Raw genomic sequence first — 13,205 nt, forward strand, 5'->3', positions numbered from 1 at the left:
ACCCCACTTTCCTTTGACGTCTAGATTCCTGCCTTTGTTGGTGGCCTGGGAACCTGCGGCTCCCTGGCGGCCACCCTCTCCTGCTAGTTTGCTGCTGTTGAAAGACCAGGCTGTCTCCTACTAGTTAGAGTCTGGGAAGCAGAGCTCTGATGTCCCACTGAGACTCCCAGATATCAGGCTTAGGGACGACTAGGAAGCCCGGGTCCCAAGACCTCCAGGCTGTGTTGGCGTATTGGAGGCACCTGGTAGCCCTCTGCTGGGGTGCTGGGAATGGGGGAGGGTAGGACGGCACCATTCCACCGGGAATGGGGGGCATAGTGAGGTTCATGAGCATGAGGAGCCTCGAGCAGGCTCTGGCAGGAGGGAAAGGCAGCCCATTTGTCAGGTAAAGAGGCCGAGGTGCAGGAGAGGCCAACTCGAGAACTCTGCTCTCTTGGCCCAGTGCCTGTTCCCATCTTTGACTCTTGTCTCCCTGAGACCACAAAGCTACTCTGTCCCAAATTGTGGCTGGAATTAAAAAGACAGCAGGGCTGGAGATGAGCACTGGGGCTGGAACCTAGGGTGTCTATGTTTGTTCCCAGATGTGTCTGTCCATCTCTCTTCCAATGGGGGCTTGAGGTGCCTACTTAAAATGACAGCACTCTCAATCTTGCTGTTGGGGCTGGTATGTGGAATGGCCAAGGTTGTCTGGGCTCAGATGGCAGAGAGGCTCTTCAAGAGCCCCCATACAGGGAGGGCCGGGCGGGCCCTGCATGCTGGGCAGAGTGAGAGGCATCTTGGAAATAACTGTGTGCCCAGGGAGAAGCCAGGAACCTCCAGAGCAGTGCTGCTGGGTAGGGAAGGGGCAGAGTGTCCAGGCAAAGGCAGAACCAGGGCTGGTCATAGGGCTCACTGTGTGTCAGAGGTGGTGTCACCCCCATTTTACAGATGACGAACGGAGACATATGGAGTAATTAATGTGACCAAAGTCCCAGAGCTTTATTCTCATGTGTGTTTGTTTTTAAGGAAGGAGTCTTCTCCACATTGACCAGTCATCAGCCAGCACAGTGCCTGGAGCTGGGGCTGTGTTGACAAGGGGCTGGTCCTTGGTTGGGGCAGGAAGCTTGGTGACCAGGGATGGGGAAGACAGTCCACACATAGCTTTGTCACCCTAACGTGAACAGCCTGCACAGAACAGGAGGGGACATGCCATGACCCTTGGGTGTTAGGAGGGGAGAAGGTCCTGCCTCTGTCCCCATCCTCACATTTCTTGGAGGGGCAACCTGAACCTAGGAGGACTTCCCGGAGGTGAAGAGCTGGGACGAATTAGATAAGCCAGAGGGAAAAGTGGCTTTCTTGGGGGACGGAAGTCCTTGGTTTTCAGTTCATTTGTTTTTTTATTTCATCATCTTTCACCCCACTTGGGTCATGAGTCCCCAGGGCCTGAAGCAGCTGTTGGCGGTATTTATGGTTGCTGCCCTGGGGGGTGGTGGAGTTGCTGGGGAACCAGTCAGAAACCAGTCCCACACTCGGTGGTGTGATCCGTGGGACCAAGGGGAAGGATGGGTGCGTTCATGTATGTGCGAAGGAGAGGGTACGGACAGCCTGCAGGGTGGGAGCAGCTCGGTGAGGGCCTTGAACCATTCTCGAGAGTTGTCCAAGTGGAGAAGGTGGGAAGGATGTCCGGCAGGGACCCAGCGTGTGTGCCGTGGGTTGCTGTGGGTCCTGGGAGACCTGTAGTGTCAGGGTTGCCGCACACGAGGCTGGGAGTGGGGGCCTTAAGGTTTAGGGGCGTCACCCTCTTTAATCTTCCTGAGTGCCCTGGCCAGGCTCTTGGCTGTTTCTCCTGTGGAACAGCAACTGGGCCGGAAAGCTGTCCCCACTCCGAAGCAGGAGGGGCACTCGGCCTTCAGCTCACTTTCCATTTGTCCAGATCTCATCCCATTCAATGAGTGTTCCTCAGATTCTCTTCTTTTAAAATTCAGGGCACTTCGCTGTTCTACTGAGGTTTATGAATGTTTAAAAACTGCTTTGCGGTCCCCAAAGTAATTTGACAAGTCTGACAGCTATTGATTAAAAACCTGAAATTATTCAGGCTGCAGGATGACTTGGGGGATTAGATGGAAAGTTTTTTGTTTCTTCTCACTCTGTGGGCCCCTTGCCCTCCCAGCCCCCGAAAAGACATAAGAGGTAGGAGGTAATGTGTTCCCGAATGTTTTTTGAAAACTCCATTAGGCTGCAGAACGGCACTGGAGAGTGTGGGGATGGGGATCACCCCTCACGCCCCCGGTCTGGGCTCCAGCTCCACGGCAGGCAGCAGTGAGGTGCCCTGGGAAGGCGCTGGAGGTGGTGGCAGCGTGGGGGGAAGCCATGTGCTCTTTTGTGTCTGGTCCCTTGCGCTCTTGGGCTGTGGACGTGGTGGGGCTTCTGTGGCGCCCTTGGAAGCGGCCCAGCGGGTGAGGTGCTGCACCCCAGGGAGAGGAGGGAGCTGGTTCAGGGCTGCTATGCAGCAAGTCCAGGGGTCCGAGGGATGGGGTGGGGGGTAGGGTTGTGCAGGACAGGAGCCCTCCTGGCCAGGTTTCTCATCTCCCTCTCTGTGAGAGCCTCCAGGCCTGGCCCAGTGTGAGCTGAGTACCAGCACTGGCCCCTTGAGCCCCTTTGGCTCTCAGCTCCCATTCTGCCCTGGGTGACCGGGCCGAGGCACTCCGTTCTCCCAGCCTGTTTCCTCTGCTGTCTTAAAGCTTCCTTCGTCACATCCTTCAGATGAACTGGGGTGTGTAGGGGGAAAGTTGCCCCATGAGGTAGGGCTCTGCGGACATATTTGAGTTCACATTCCCCGTTTCTGCTAGGGCGATGCTGCCTTTTGTGTGGGGCTGTTGGGAGAAGGCTGAGCTGTGATGTGTACACCTTGATAGGCATCTCTGTCCCACAGTTGGGTGCACAGTAGGTACTTAGTAAGTGGCTGTTAAGTCCAGGCAGCCACAGTGTTGATCATTAAATCAGCACCTATGGGGCACTTCCTAGGAGCCAGGCCTCGGGCTGCGCTATAGCCTTAGCACACGATAAGCCATCTGGTCATCCTGTTGTTGTTGTCGTGGTGTAGACCTCCTTTGCTAGCTTGGCCCTGTGGCGTGGAAGGGAAGCACGGACTCCCAGGGGTCGGGTGAAGCCTGGAGACCAGCACTGCCCAGCCCAGGGCTCAGCATGTGGATAGAGATGGGGTCACACTGGTTCCAGTGACTGCTAGGGCCTGTCCCCTGGCCTTGGATGAGAGAACCCCAGGCTGAGAGGGACCATGCTTCCAGGCACTGTCATCCCAGGAAGACTTCCCAGGCAGGGCAGCCAGCCTCCTTGCCTTTTAAGGACAGACTCTGTCTCCCCTGGGCCCTGGGAGCCGCTAGGCAGCTGCATTCTTCTCCCCTCTCCTGGGACCGCAGCTGGGCCAGGAGTAAGCACTGGCCTTCTCAGCACCGGGTTCCCAGGCCAGCAGGGCAAGGCTGGGTGTGGGGAGAGATGGCTCTGCTGGGTGTTCTGGGTGGGGTGCGGCCTGTTTGTGTCCTGCCGCTCTATTCCCAGGACGTTGGGGCCCACACCCCGACTGTGCTCCAGTTTTGGAGGGCAGAGTTTTCCAGCACAGCTGTCTGGATCGCCTCCTGTGTCAGGCAGGAGTGAGTTTGGCCTGTTCTGACCTGACTCCGGAGTCCACAGGTGCCGCCAGCCCTCAGGCGGGCACCTCCTCCGTGGAGACCAGCCTCGTCCAGGATTTCTACCCCTTCCAGGCCTGGCTGTGGTCGTGGGCAGCGGCAGCAGACCACACAAGCATGAGTGGGAGCTTGGGTCAGGGGATGCTGTGCTTGGGACTCACAAGCAGAGGGGCTAAAGTGGCCCCTTGAAGGGTCTACCGACCACCCGTTCCTTTCATTCAGGAAATTAAGAGCCTTTTTTTTTTTTTTTTTGAGGTATCCCAGAGCATTTGGGTAGATGTAGTTTGTCCCCATTTTATAGATGGGGAAAATTGAGGTGTGGAGAAGGTGAAAAGACTAGAGTGGTCAGAGGAAAGGAACAGAAAATGGCCTGAGAAGTCCTTATCTCAGTACCCCAAATGTCAGGAGCATCACCCACCTTGGAAACAGCCTTCAGACAGGTCGGCAGGCAGGTCCTGTGTCAGCCTTGCTCGCAGCTGCACCCCTGCACTCACCGTGGTATCTGGCACTCACCTGCACATCTTACTTGATCCTTCTAACAGCCCTGTCGGGGAGGTAGGCCATTCTCCCTATTTATGGGTGCAGAAACTGAGGCCTGGAGAGTTGAATGACTTTCAAGTGATGTGGTTGAGTGGTTTTTAAGGAATGGAGACTAGCTTTGCCGCTGTGGCTGGGCACCTTTGACACTAGGCCCTCCTACCCTCCTCCCTGTTCCCAGCTGTGAGGGGGGAGGGCATGCGTGCTTTTGCTCTCGGGGCTTACTTACTCCACTGCCTGCCTACCTGCATGGCCTGTTACCCAGGCGTCCCCTCTGCCGCATGCCTCAAGGGGCTACCAGCTCCTGCTTGCACAGTCCCACAGATAGGGTGCTCACTCCTTTAAAACCAAACCAGCCTGTGCCTGAGTAGTGACTGGCCTCTCCTGGTCCCAGGTCTGCCCTCTGGGGGCATGCAGGGCAGCTCCCAATGCCCCTTTAAGACTTTGAAGGCAATTTTGAATCTCTCATTTTCCAGGCTGTACAACCTCTCAACTCACCCTGTCCACTGGGAACATCCTCCCATGGCAGAAAGGGCTTCTTAATTCTCGCAAGTTTTGTTTTGGGGTCTCCTCCCTTCTTGAAATAATAGGGTATTTGCTAAACTTCTGTGTTAGTAACCTTTGAAGAAAAAAAAAAGCTGGAGTTGAAAAACAGCTCGTGGGTTGGCTGGAAGGCTATCAGATAAGACTGTGGCCCTAGAGCTGGGACAATGTCCTCTTGTTCCTGCTCCCTGGCCCTCACAATGAGCTGCTGTTGGGGCTTGGCTGTATCTCCAGCGGTGGCTCCGCCCGTGCCCGTGCCCATGCTGGGCCCACGTTTCCTGGGCAGGGGCTGTTCCACGCTCACCAGCCCCCCTGGCTCTTGCCTCTGGACGTGGAATGAGTGGGTCATGGTGAGCAAGTCGGCTGGCCATGGCCCTCGGTGGCTCAGCTGCCTGTGGGGCGATGGAAGGTTGAAGGAGGCACGGATGGAGCTAGCCTTAGACTCTGCTGAATGGGTTCAGATCTCACTTGGCTGCTCGCCACCCATGCGATCTCGGGTGAGTTACCCAGCCCTTCTGGGGTGCAGCACCTTGGCCCTGGTAGGTTGTCCCGAGGAGACAGGTGGGAGAGCCGTACGGGGTGTGGGTCTCAGCCGCATGGCCTGGCGTGAACTCTTGTCTGCCCGGGGACACCAGGCGGCAGGCTGGTGGCAGCAGCATTTGGGCTGGGCTTCCACAGCTGAGAAAGAGAGAATTCGTTAGGCGGAGAGGTACAGGGAGAGGTGGTAGGGTGTCAGGAAATAGCATGGGCAGAGGGCCCCAAAGGGGGACGAGTCGGGAGGAGAGTCTGGGTCACTTGTCGGGGTGCGGTGTGAGGGGAGATAGAGAGGCGTCTCGGGGAGGGCCTCAGTGCCAGGTTGAAGCACAGTGACGTGCTTCTCTTCGGGATGTGAGGGGACGGCAGAGGGATGGGGGTCACGCCGCGTCGGGTGGAGGAGCCCATCTGGTAGGCTGGTGCTGCTGTGGTCAGATGGAGAAGGCTGGTGGGAGCCCCCCCCCCCCGCACTGCCCCCCAGGCCCTGGCCAAGACTGCTGGAGCGGAGGAGTCCAGAGCAGGTCTCCCTCCCCTGTGGCCCGTGGCACTCCCATCTGTGACGTGGGAACCGTGGTACCCTCCCCTTCCCAGGAAGTACGAGGATTCCATGCCATGGAGGTAAAGGCCTGAGCAGACGGCCTCAGCTTGGGGGGGGGGGGCACGGGGCTTTTGATCCTTGGGGTCTGATGAGGGTCTAGAGAATCCATTGTGTCTAGGACTCAGAGATGTCTCAGAGGGTGGGGCAGTGGGGGGTATGTGGCCACGGAGGGTACGATGAGCCATCTGGCCTTGGGAGAGGTGGAGGGAGCTCCCCATAACTGGACAGTGCCAGAACAGGGGCATCTCTCAAATTCTGGGGGAGCCCTGGGGTGCTGCTCCTGGGACCTGACCTCGAGCAGACAACCGCTGTGATCAACGCTTGGGTTGTCTTTGTCCCTTTTCCCAGTCACTGGGATTGAAGTAACCCAACCAGCTCAGGGAGGATTGCCCCCATCCCAGCTGAGCTCCTCCCCCTTCGCAGAGCTTAGCTAACCTTGGCTGCTAGGATACTGTGGCTTTGGTCTGGGAACCTCAGGGGCCCTGAATCTGCTTTCTGAGACAGATCCAGCCCTACCCACCAGGAGCCCCCAGCCAGGCAGGAAGATGGTCTGTGACAGACCTTCCCAGCATAGCCTGCTGACTCTTAGGGGTTGGGGCCATTGCACGGTTGCTGTCTCCGGGGAGTCCGGGAAGGCTTCATGGAGGGTGTGCTGATGTTGAGTGTTGAAGTTTGGATAGGACGAGGGGACGACATATGCCTGGAGGCCTACCTTAGGGAGCTGTGAGTCCTGGGGAAGAGCAGCCCAGGATGAGGGAGAGCAGGCAGAGGGACCCCAGCAAGCGGGGCTGGTACTGAGTTTCATGCATTCCTGGCCAGGAACCCCTCTTCTGCTCCAGGGCCTGAGAATCGCCTCTCTCTGACAGTCCTCTTTATAGCACTTCAGTGTCTGCTCCTTTCTGTTGGGTTTTGTTTGAAGCAAAGCCCTTCTTTTTCAGATAAGGAAGTGGCCCCCAGGGGGTTGAAGTATGGAGGGGACACCAGCCCCTGGGCCTGCCCTCGGAGCAGGCTTGTCTCTCCCTGGTGAAGTTGGGGTGAGCTCAGTATTTGCTTATTGGCCATGTGAGGTTTCAGCAAAGGGATATATGTGACATTTCCTATGGGCACAGCCCAGAGTGCCAGCTCTGCTCTGGTGGGGAGGGCCAGGCGCACAGAGCCCGCAGTCTGGACTGAGATCTGAGCCCAGTGCAGTCCCATGGCATCCCTGGCAGGGTTGTTGTGAGAATGAGCTCGGACCAGGGCTGCAGCAGTGTGAAGACTTTTGCTCCCCTTAGTGTGGTGCTCTGGTCTCCAGGGACCACAGGAGGTCATTGGGGTAAGCCATCATGGGACAAATCTGGGTGCTGGAGGAGGCCACACAGTGGGACTTTTGGATCACCTTCTCTCTTACGCTAGCCGTGGAGTGGCAGGGAGGGACCTGATGTGGGGTTAGGAGTCACAGAGACCTGTACACAATGGCATCAGGCTCCAGACCCCCGCACCACACAAGGCAGCTGTGGGCAGGACTCCCAGACCAACCAGGCCCCCATTGCAGCAGGGGCCTTGGGCAGATCAGGTCACTGCTGCTCCCTGAGCCCCTTACCTTTCTGTAAAATGGGTAGATGAATGTTGCTGGTGAAAGGGATATGGAAGCGAGCAGCTGGGTGTCCTGTGCCTGATGGAGGCGGGTGCTTCTGGGTGGAGAACCTCCCGGCAATGGAGTGGGAGCCAGGCAGTAGCTGGCAGCTGGTCTTAGGTCAGGAGACTGAGCCTCTTGCTGCCCGCTGGGAGCCTGGGTGGTCTGCGGTGCCCTCCACCCTTCTCCCTGCCTCATTGGGCTTTTTGGCCAGCTTATAGGTGAGCGAAACACTACCCTAAGATGCTGTTCCGAGGCAAAGGCAGGGCTAGGTGAAGGCCTACTTTGACTCATTGATGGCACGGACTGGTGTAGAGTATTAGGAGGTCCTGCAGGCCTGGGACAGGGCTGGCTTCCTGGACGAGGTGGTTCCTAAGCCATTTGGTGATACTTCTGGTTTCAGGAAGTGACCAAGTGACAATTTTTCCTTCCCAAGCCCTAGTCATTTCATCAGCCACCACGAGGGACACATTCAGCCTCTGTCAGGACCTTTCACCCTGGCGGGGTCACAGCAGAAAAGCTCTCTCTGGGCCCCTTGTGCCCCTTTTCTCTCCCACCAGGAGCCTTTTGGGGAGGAGGGGAACAGGTGGACTCAGGCTGAGCGGGAAGGATGTGTCTGCCTGCGAATCAGGAGCCCCGGCCTGCTGGTCCTGTCCCTACCCAATGGGGCAGTACTTCGAGCCTGGCCCTCTCCTGTGCAGAAACAGACTGGCACACCTTGGAGTAGCTACTGGCTGGCCCGGGTGTGGCCTCTGCTCCAGTCCCACAGCCTGGAGAAGCCCCCGGGAGGTTGGGAGGGTCACGGCTGCCCAGCTGCAGCCAGGATGCCCTAGCTGTGAGTTTGCCCACAGCCTCTCTTCAGCCAGGAGCCTTCCCAGGGAGGCCTGGGCCAGCTGGGGCGTGTTTATGGAGCAGAATGGTGAGGAAGGAAGAGGAGGGTTCTACAGCCATAGGTTCCAGGCCTGGCTGCTTTGAGGTCTGACCTGGACTGCGAGGCTCCTGGGCTATAAAACCAGAGCCCCCTAGCTTTCCCTGGGTAGGACCAGTCTGTTGAACCGTGACTCCCTTTGCACTTCCTAGGTCCATACTCTGCCCTCCCAGCATGCTTACCTGGCTGAGTTTCCAGGCTGGGTCCGAAAGCAGCCTGATCCTGGCCTGCCTGCTGGGTTTCCAGTCCCGGACAGCAAATGTAGGGGCCAAATGTAGGGGCGGTGAGTCCCAGCCCTTCCTGGGCGGGGTGACTTTTTCAGCCTCTGGGGCGGGGCTTCTCTTGCACTGAGCTGTGAAGCCTCATCCTGGGAGGGAGGCCTGGAGTCTGCCCCATGTGGTGGACAGCCCGGGGTGGCCTATTGCAGCTGAGGGGACTACAAACCTACCCCCAGCCCAGGCCAGTGCTGTGATGGGGGGGGAATGGGCCACTGGAGCAGGACCTGGAGAACTGGTTAAGGTCAGGTGGTGTGGTGGGCCACTGTTCATGTTTGGGAAAGCCGCCTTCTGGGGACAGGGTGCCAGAGGAGCGGAGCCAGTGTAGCTGTGTATGCCACTGGCCTGGAGTCTCTCTAGGCTCTACGTGTGAGTTTGGGGGTTTGGCCTGGCTCTAACCTGACCTCAGCCTGCCCCACAGCTTCCCTCTGGTCTGCGCATGCCCCTCGAGCTCTCAGGAGTCCTGCGTGAACACATCTGTTCGGCTTGAGTGATCTGAGCCTTACCCTGTGCCAGCTTCATGCTGGGCATGGTGGGGAGCAGTTGCAGGGAGGCTCACTGGGGCTCCCTAGGGCTGGGGTCCCACTTCTGGCTCTGACTCCCATGGAGTGCCTAGCACAGGACTCCATGTTAGAGAAGGCTGTTGCCATGGACATGAAGAGTCTAAAGGGTGGAGAGTGGCTTCTTGAAGCCCGTGAGGCCTCTGGGCAGGGCTTGTAGGCTTATCTCTGGATTCCTGAGCCCCCACATTATGGGCCTCTGTTCCCCCTTAACTCCAGTGGGCGTAGAGATAAGGGCTACAGCATTGTGACCTGTGGGAAGTGTCTGGTGCCCCTGCCAGATCTTCCTGCCTGAGGTGTGGTCTTTGCTGAGACAGGGAGAGAATGATAGCTTGGGCCTTGAGCCATCAGAGGCCAGGAGCTGAAAGGCAGAAGTTGTTGGGGGAAGGAAGTCTAGGTGGGCTAAGCCCAGGGTGGGTTCTGTGCCGGTTGCAGGGGTGTGGGCTATGGACAACAGTAGGAGCAAGGCCTGCCCAACCTCCATGCTAGGAGTCCCAGCTGTGGGAAGGGGCTTTGGTGGGGCACTGCTCTGTGCCATTGGCTCTGGAGGGATATTCACCTCTCTGAGGACTCTACCAAGCTCTGGTACACGTGCCATCTGGGGTGCTTTCCATGTGATGTGCTGAGGAAACCGAGGCTCAGAGAGGGGAAGTGACTTCCTCAGGGCCACACAGCAAGTAAACAGTGTGCACAGGTCTCTCAGAGCCCGTCCTGGTCTGGGCTCCATTTGGGCACCAGGTGGCCCACTACCTCTGCTCTTTGTGTCCACGTGGGGCCTACTGACCCTGACCTTGGACCCAAGCTCCAGGACATGGGTCCTGTCTGAGTGTCAGTATCCCAGGGACCGAGCAGAGACTTCTGCATTCTTCCCAGTTTGAGCCTCGCGTCCTTGTATGTCGCCGGGGGGAGACAGAAGTCCTGTTGCTCTCCTCCCTGAGCTGCTGCGCAGACTGCGATGCTCTGTGTGAAAGGGCTCTGTTGACAGTGACATTCTGGACAAATGGCTGACTCCTTAGGTCTTGGAGGAAGACCAGGGCCAAGGAAAGGAGGTGGGGAAGATTGCCTGGGTGCTGTGGGTCTCCAAGGCCAGGACCCTGCCCCAGAGCCGGTGCTGATGTTCAGCTCCTGCGTGGCGGCCTCATCCTCAGCCGTTTGCTCCCTGAGAGGCTGAGCCACTTCCCCAGAGTCCCCCAGTGGGGAAGAGGGCCTGGCGGGTCCTTGTAACTCCAGGACTGTAATGCCCCCTTCTTGGGAGGAGTGATTGACTCTAGCTGGGAGGTCTGGGCAGGCTTCCTGGAGAAAGGGGGAAGGGAGGGGCGTGGCAGGCTGGGCCTGACGCAAGAGCCCCCCCCACCCCCCCAGGTCCCATCTGATGCCCAGGCTGAAGGAGTCTCGCTCCCACGAGTCCCTGCTCAGCCCCAGCAACGCGGTGGAAGCGCTGGACCTCAGCATGGAGGAGGAGGTGGTCATCAAGCCGGTGCACAGCAGCATCCTGGGCCAGGACTACTGCTTCGAGGTGTGTCCCCCTGCATGGGTGGGGTGGGGCACGGGTGGCCTCTCCTGGTCAGGCCAGTTTGCATCCAGACACTCTCTGGATTGCTTTGGGGCAAGGCTGGAAGTCTGCTCATAGCTTTTGGCTCCTAAGAAACCAGATGGAGGTGGGAGACGGGGTGCTTGTTTCTGCTCCATGGGCTCCTTGAAAATGGGTCAGCACTGTCCTCCATGTGCAGGGCACAAGGTCCCAGTGGGTGAGGGAGAGAAAGCCTGTATAGAATTGCTTAAAGCCCCAGAACCTGCTCACTTCTCAGAAACCCCTCAAACGCATTGTGGGGTAGGAGAGACCATTGCCTTTTGGGGCTTTGTCTCCCTTTGTGCATAATGAGAGCCAGAGCCTTTCTTCCTCTAGCTTTCTGTGACCCAAGGTTTGAGAGCAGAGAGACAGCCACCCAACATATGCAGGGTGTGCAAGGCTGTGACCTGCCCAGTCCCTCACTGTAGATGGGGAAGCCAAGGCCCAGATTGATCAAGAAGATGTCAGCAGTCACAAGGCAGCCCGAGGCCAAACCAGGACCAGGGTAGCTAATGTTGCAGGTGTTCCTGGGAGTTCCTAATAGCTTCTCCAATTATTCGTATTCTCTTCCCAACTCTGTTTCTGGGTGGCTTCCCACCCCTAACAATCTTGCATGATTAAGGGAGCTCTCTGATAGAGGAATGAGCCTGGTAATGAAAATCAGCTACTCAGGGACAACCTCCAAGCACTCCTGCCCTGGGGAAAGAATGGAGTGCGGCCTGGCACCTGCTGTATGCTCTGTGCTCACTGGGTGCCGTCTCGTGCTCCAGGCTCCTAGTCCATCGGGCTCTGATGTCTTTGCTTGGGATGCACTGAAGATGATGCCTGTCCGCTTGTCCACAGCAGGGGTGCTGTTTTGTGCAGGCCCTTGAGTGGGCTGGATGAGGACTCTGCTTTCCCCCTGTAGAGCCCTTGGCCTGGTGCTGGGGACAGCAGGAACAGAGTAGGAGCTGCTTGGGTTAGGTCCCCTCATCTGGAGGAGACCGAAGGATGAGGAACACAGGGGAGGGGAAGGGTTTCAGACAGAAAGACCCCAGGGCCCAGCAGTCCTAGATAGTCCAATTCTTTTTTTTCTTTTTTTAAATATTTTATTTATTTATTTGACAGATCACAAGTAGGCAGAGAGAGAAGGGGAATCAGGCTCCCTGCTGAGCAGAGAGCCCGATGCGGGGCTCAATCCCAGGACCCTGAGATCATGACCTGAGCTGAAGGCAGAGGCTTAAACCTCTGAGCCACCCAGGTGCCCCTAGATTCTTATTTCTCCAGTGTGGCCCCCAAAATGCTAAGTTTCTGTGACCATCACTATGGTCACTGCCACTTGGGAAAAGAACTGTCAGAAGGTGTCAACTGAGGACTGAGGTGATCCTTTGTGCTTACTGGTGGTTGTGTCCTTGGTGCCTGTGGTTTTACCTGTAGAGGGAGATTCTGGGTAAGCTTTGCCTTCTGACCTGGACAGGGGGCCCCTCACCTTCTCTCCTGCCACCTCTGGTGGAGAGGCTGGAGCCAGAAAGATGCTTTCCTGTGGACAAGGGTGCTGAGGCAAGGGTGGGGAGCCGGGGCCAGGCACCAACTGGTCCAGGCATGGGCTGTCCTGCTGTTGCTGACCTGCTCTGGGACCTTGGGTCTCAGCGAGTCACCTGCAAACGTGGTCTTTGTGAGCCTTGTTCTGCCTCTCTGTGGCTGTGGCGCAGACTCGGCGGCTGAAGTCCTCCAGGGTCCAGAGGTCTTCCGTCATAGCAGCCTTGCTGTGCTCCCCTCCTGTGACACTATCCTGCCCGTCCCCCAGGTGACGACATCGTCGGGAAGCAAGTGCTTCTCCTGCCGATCGGCAGCCGAGCGGGATAAGTGGATGGAGAACCTCCGGCGAGCGGTACACCCCAACAAGGTAAGCCTAGACCCAGACCAGACACAGACTCTGGCAAGGGGGACGGAGTAGGGTTCTCGGGTGTAGGCCGCGATGGGGGGTGGAGGCGTTGCTCGAGTGGGCAGTGGTGTCGGCCCCCGAAGTAGGAGCTCCATTTGGCCAGGCTGACGCAGGCCAGAGGACGGAGATTGGGGCCATTAAGGACTTGGGTGCTGGTGCCCTGCTGCCTGAATTCCCATGTTCCCCCCCACCCTGCCCCCTAACCATGCATATGGCTGGTTCCATATGCGTCCAGTTCTGGCTTGGACGGCTGTTCCTTCAGAGGAGCACCTCTGGCCTAGGCTGGTGGGCCCCCAGCTCCTCCCGTCAGGTTCATAGATCTCCCTCCTGTAATTGGCCACTTCTGTGCCTGCCTCCATGGCCTGCCTGCAGGGCCTGGGCAGAGTCCTGGTCACCGTGACCTCACTAATAAAGAAGGGGACTTAGCAGCGGTCACCT

The 13,205-nt window shown here is 57.9% G+C and overlaps 1 protein-coding gene and 1 long non-coding RNA gene across 17 annotated transcripts in view; one reads left to right on the plus strand and one right to left on the minus strand.

Moving 5' to 3' along the window:
• The window catches only part of DAB2IP (DAB2 interacting protein), a 185,530-nt gene that overhangs the window by 147,388 nt on the left and 24,937 nt on the right, over positions 1 to 13,205 (plus strand). For 13 of the 16 annotated variants that reach the window (XM_082695332.1, XM_082695330.1, XM_082695329.1 and 10 more), the window contains 2 exons: positions 10,636 to 10,789; positions 12,630 to 12,728. In XM_082695332.1, coding sequence (XP_082551458.1) covers positions 10,636 to 10,789; positions 12,630 to 12,728 — 253 coding nt within the window. Of the gene's footprint in view, positions 1 to 5,091; positions 5,261 to 5,425; positions 5,916 to 10,635; positions 10,790 to 12,629; positions 12,729 to 13,205 lie in introns of those variants that run through there. The other 3 variants (XM_082695325.1, XM_082695337.1, XM_082695326.1) reach the window with 3 other exon arrangements.
• On the minus strand, positions 954 to 10,629 carry LOC309846439. Its single transcript, XR_014301938.1, has 2 exons — positions 8,621 to 10,629; positions 954 to 5,441 (listed from the first exon to the last, which is right to left on the minus strand). It is a non-coding gene; the product is annotated as an uncharacterized lncRNA (long non-coding RNA).

This window comes from Mustela nivalis (genome assembly GCF_964662115.1).
Source record: "Mustela nivalis genome assembly, chromosome: 13".
Classification (NCBI taxonomy): domain Eukaryota; kingdom Metazoa; phylum Chordata; class Mammalia; order Carnivora; family Mustelidae; genus Mustela; species Mustela nivalis.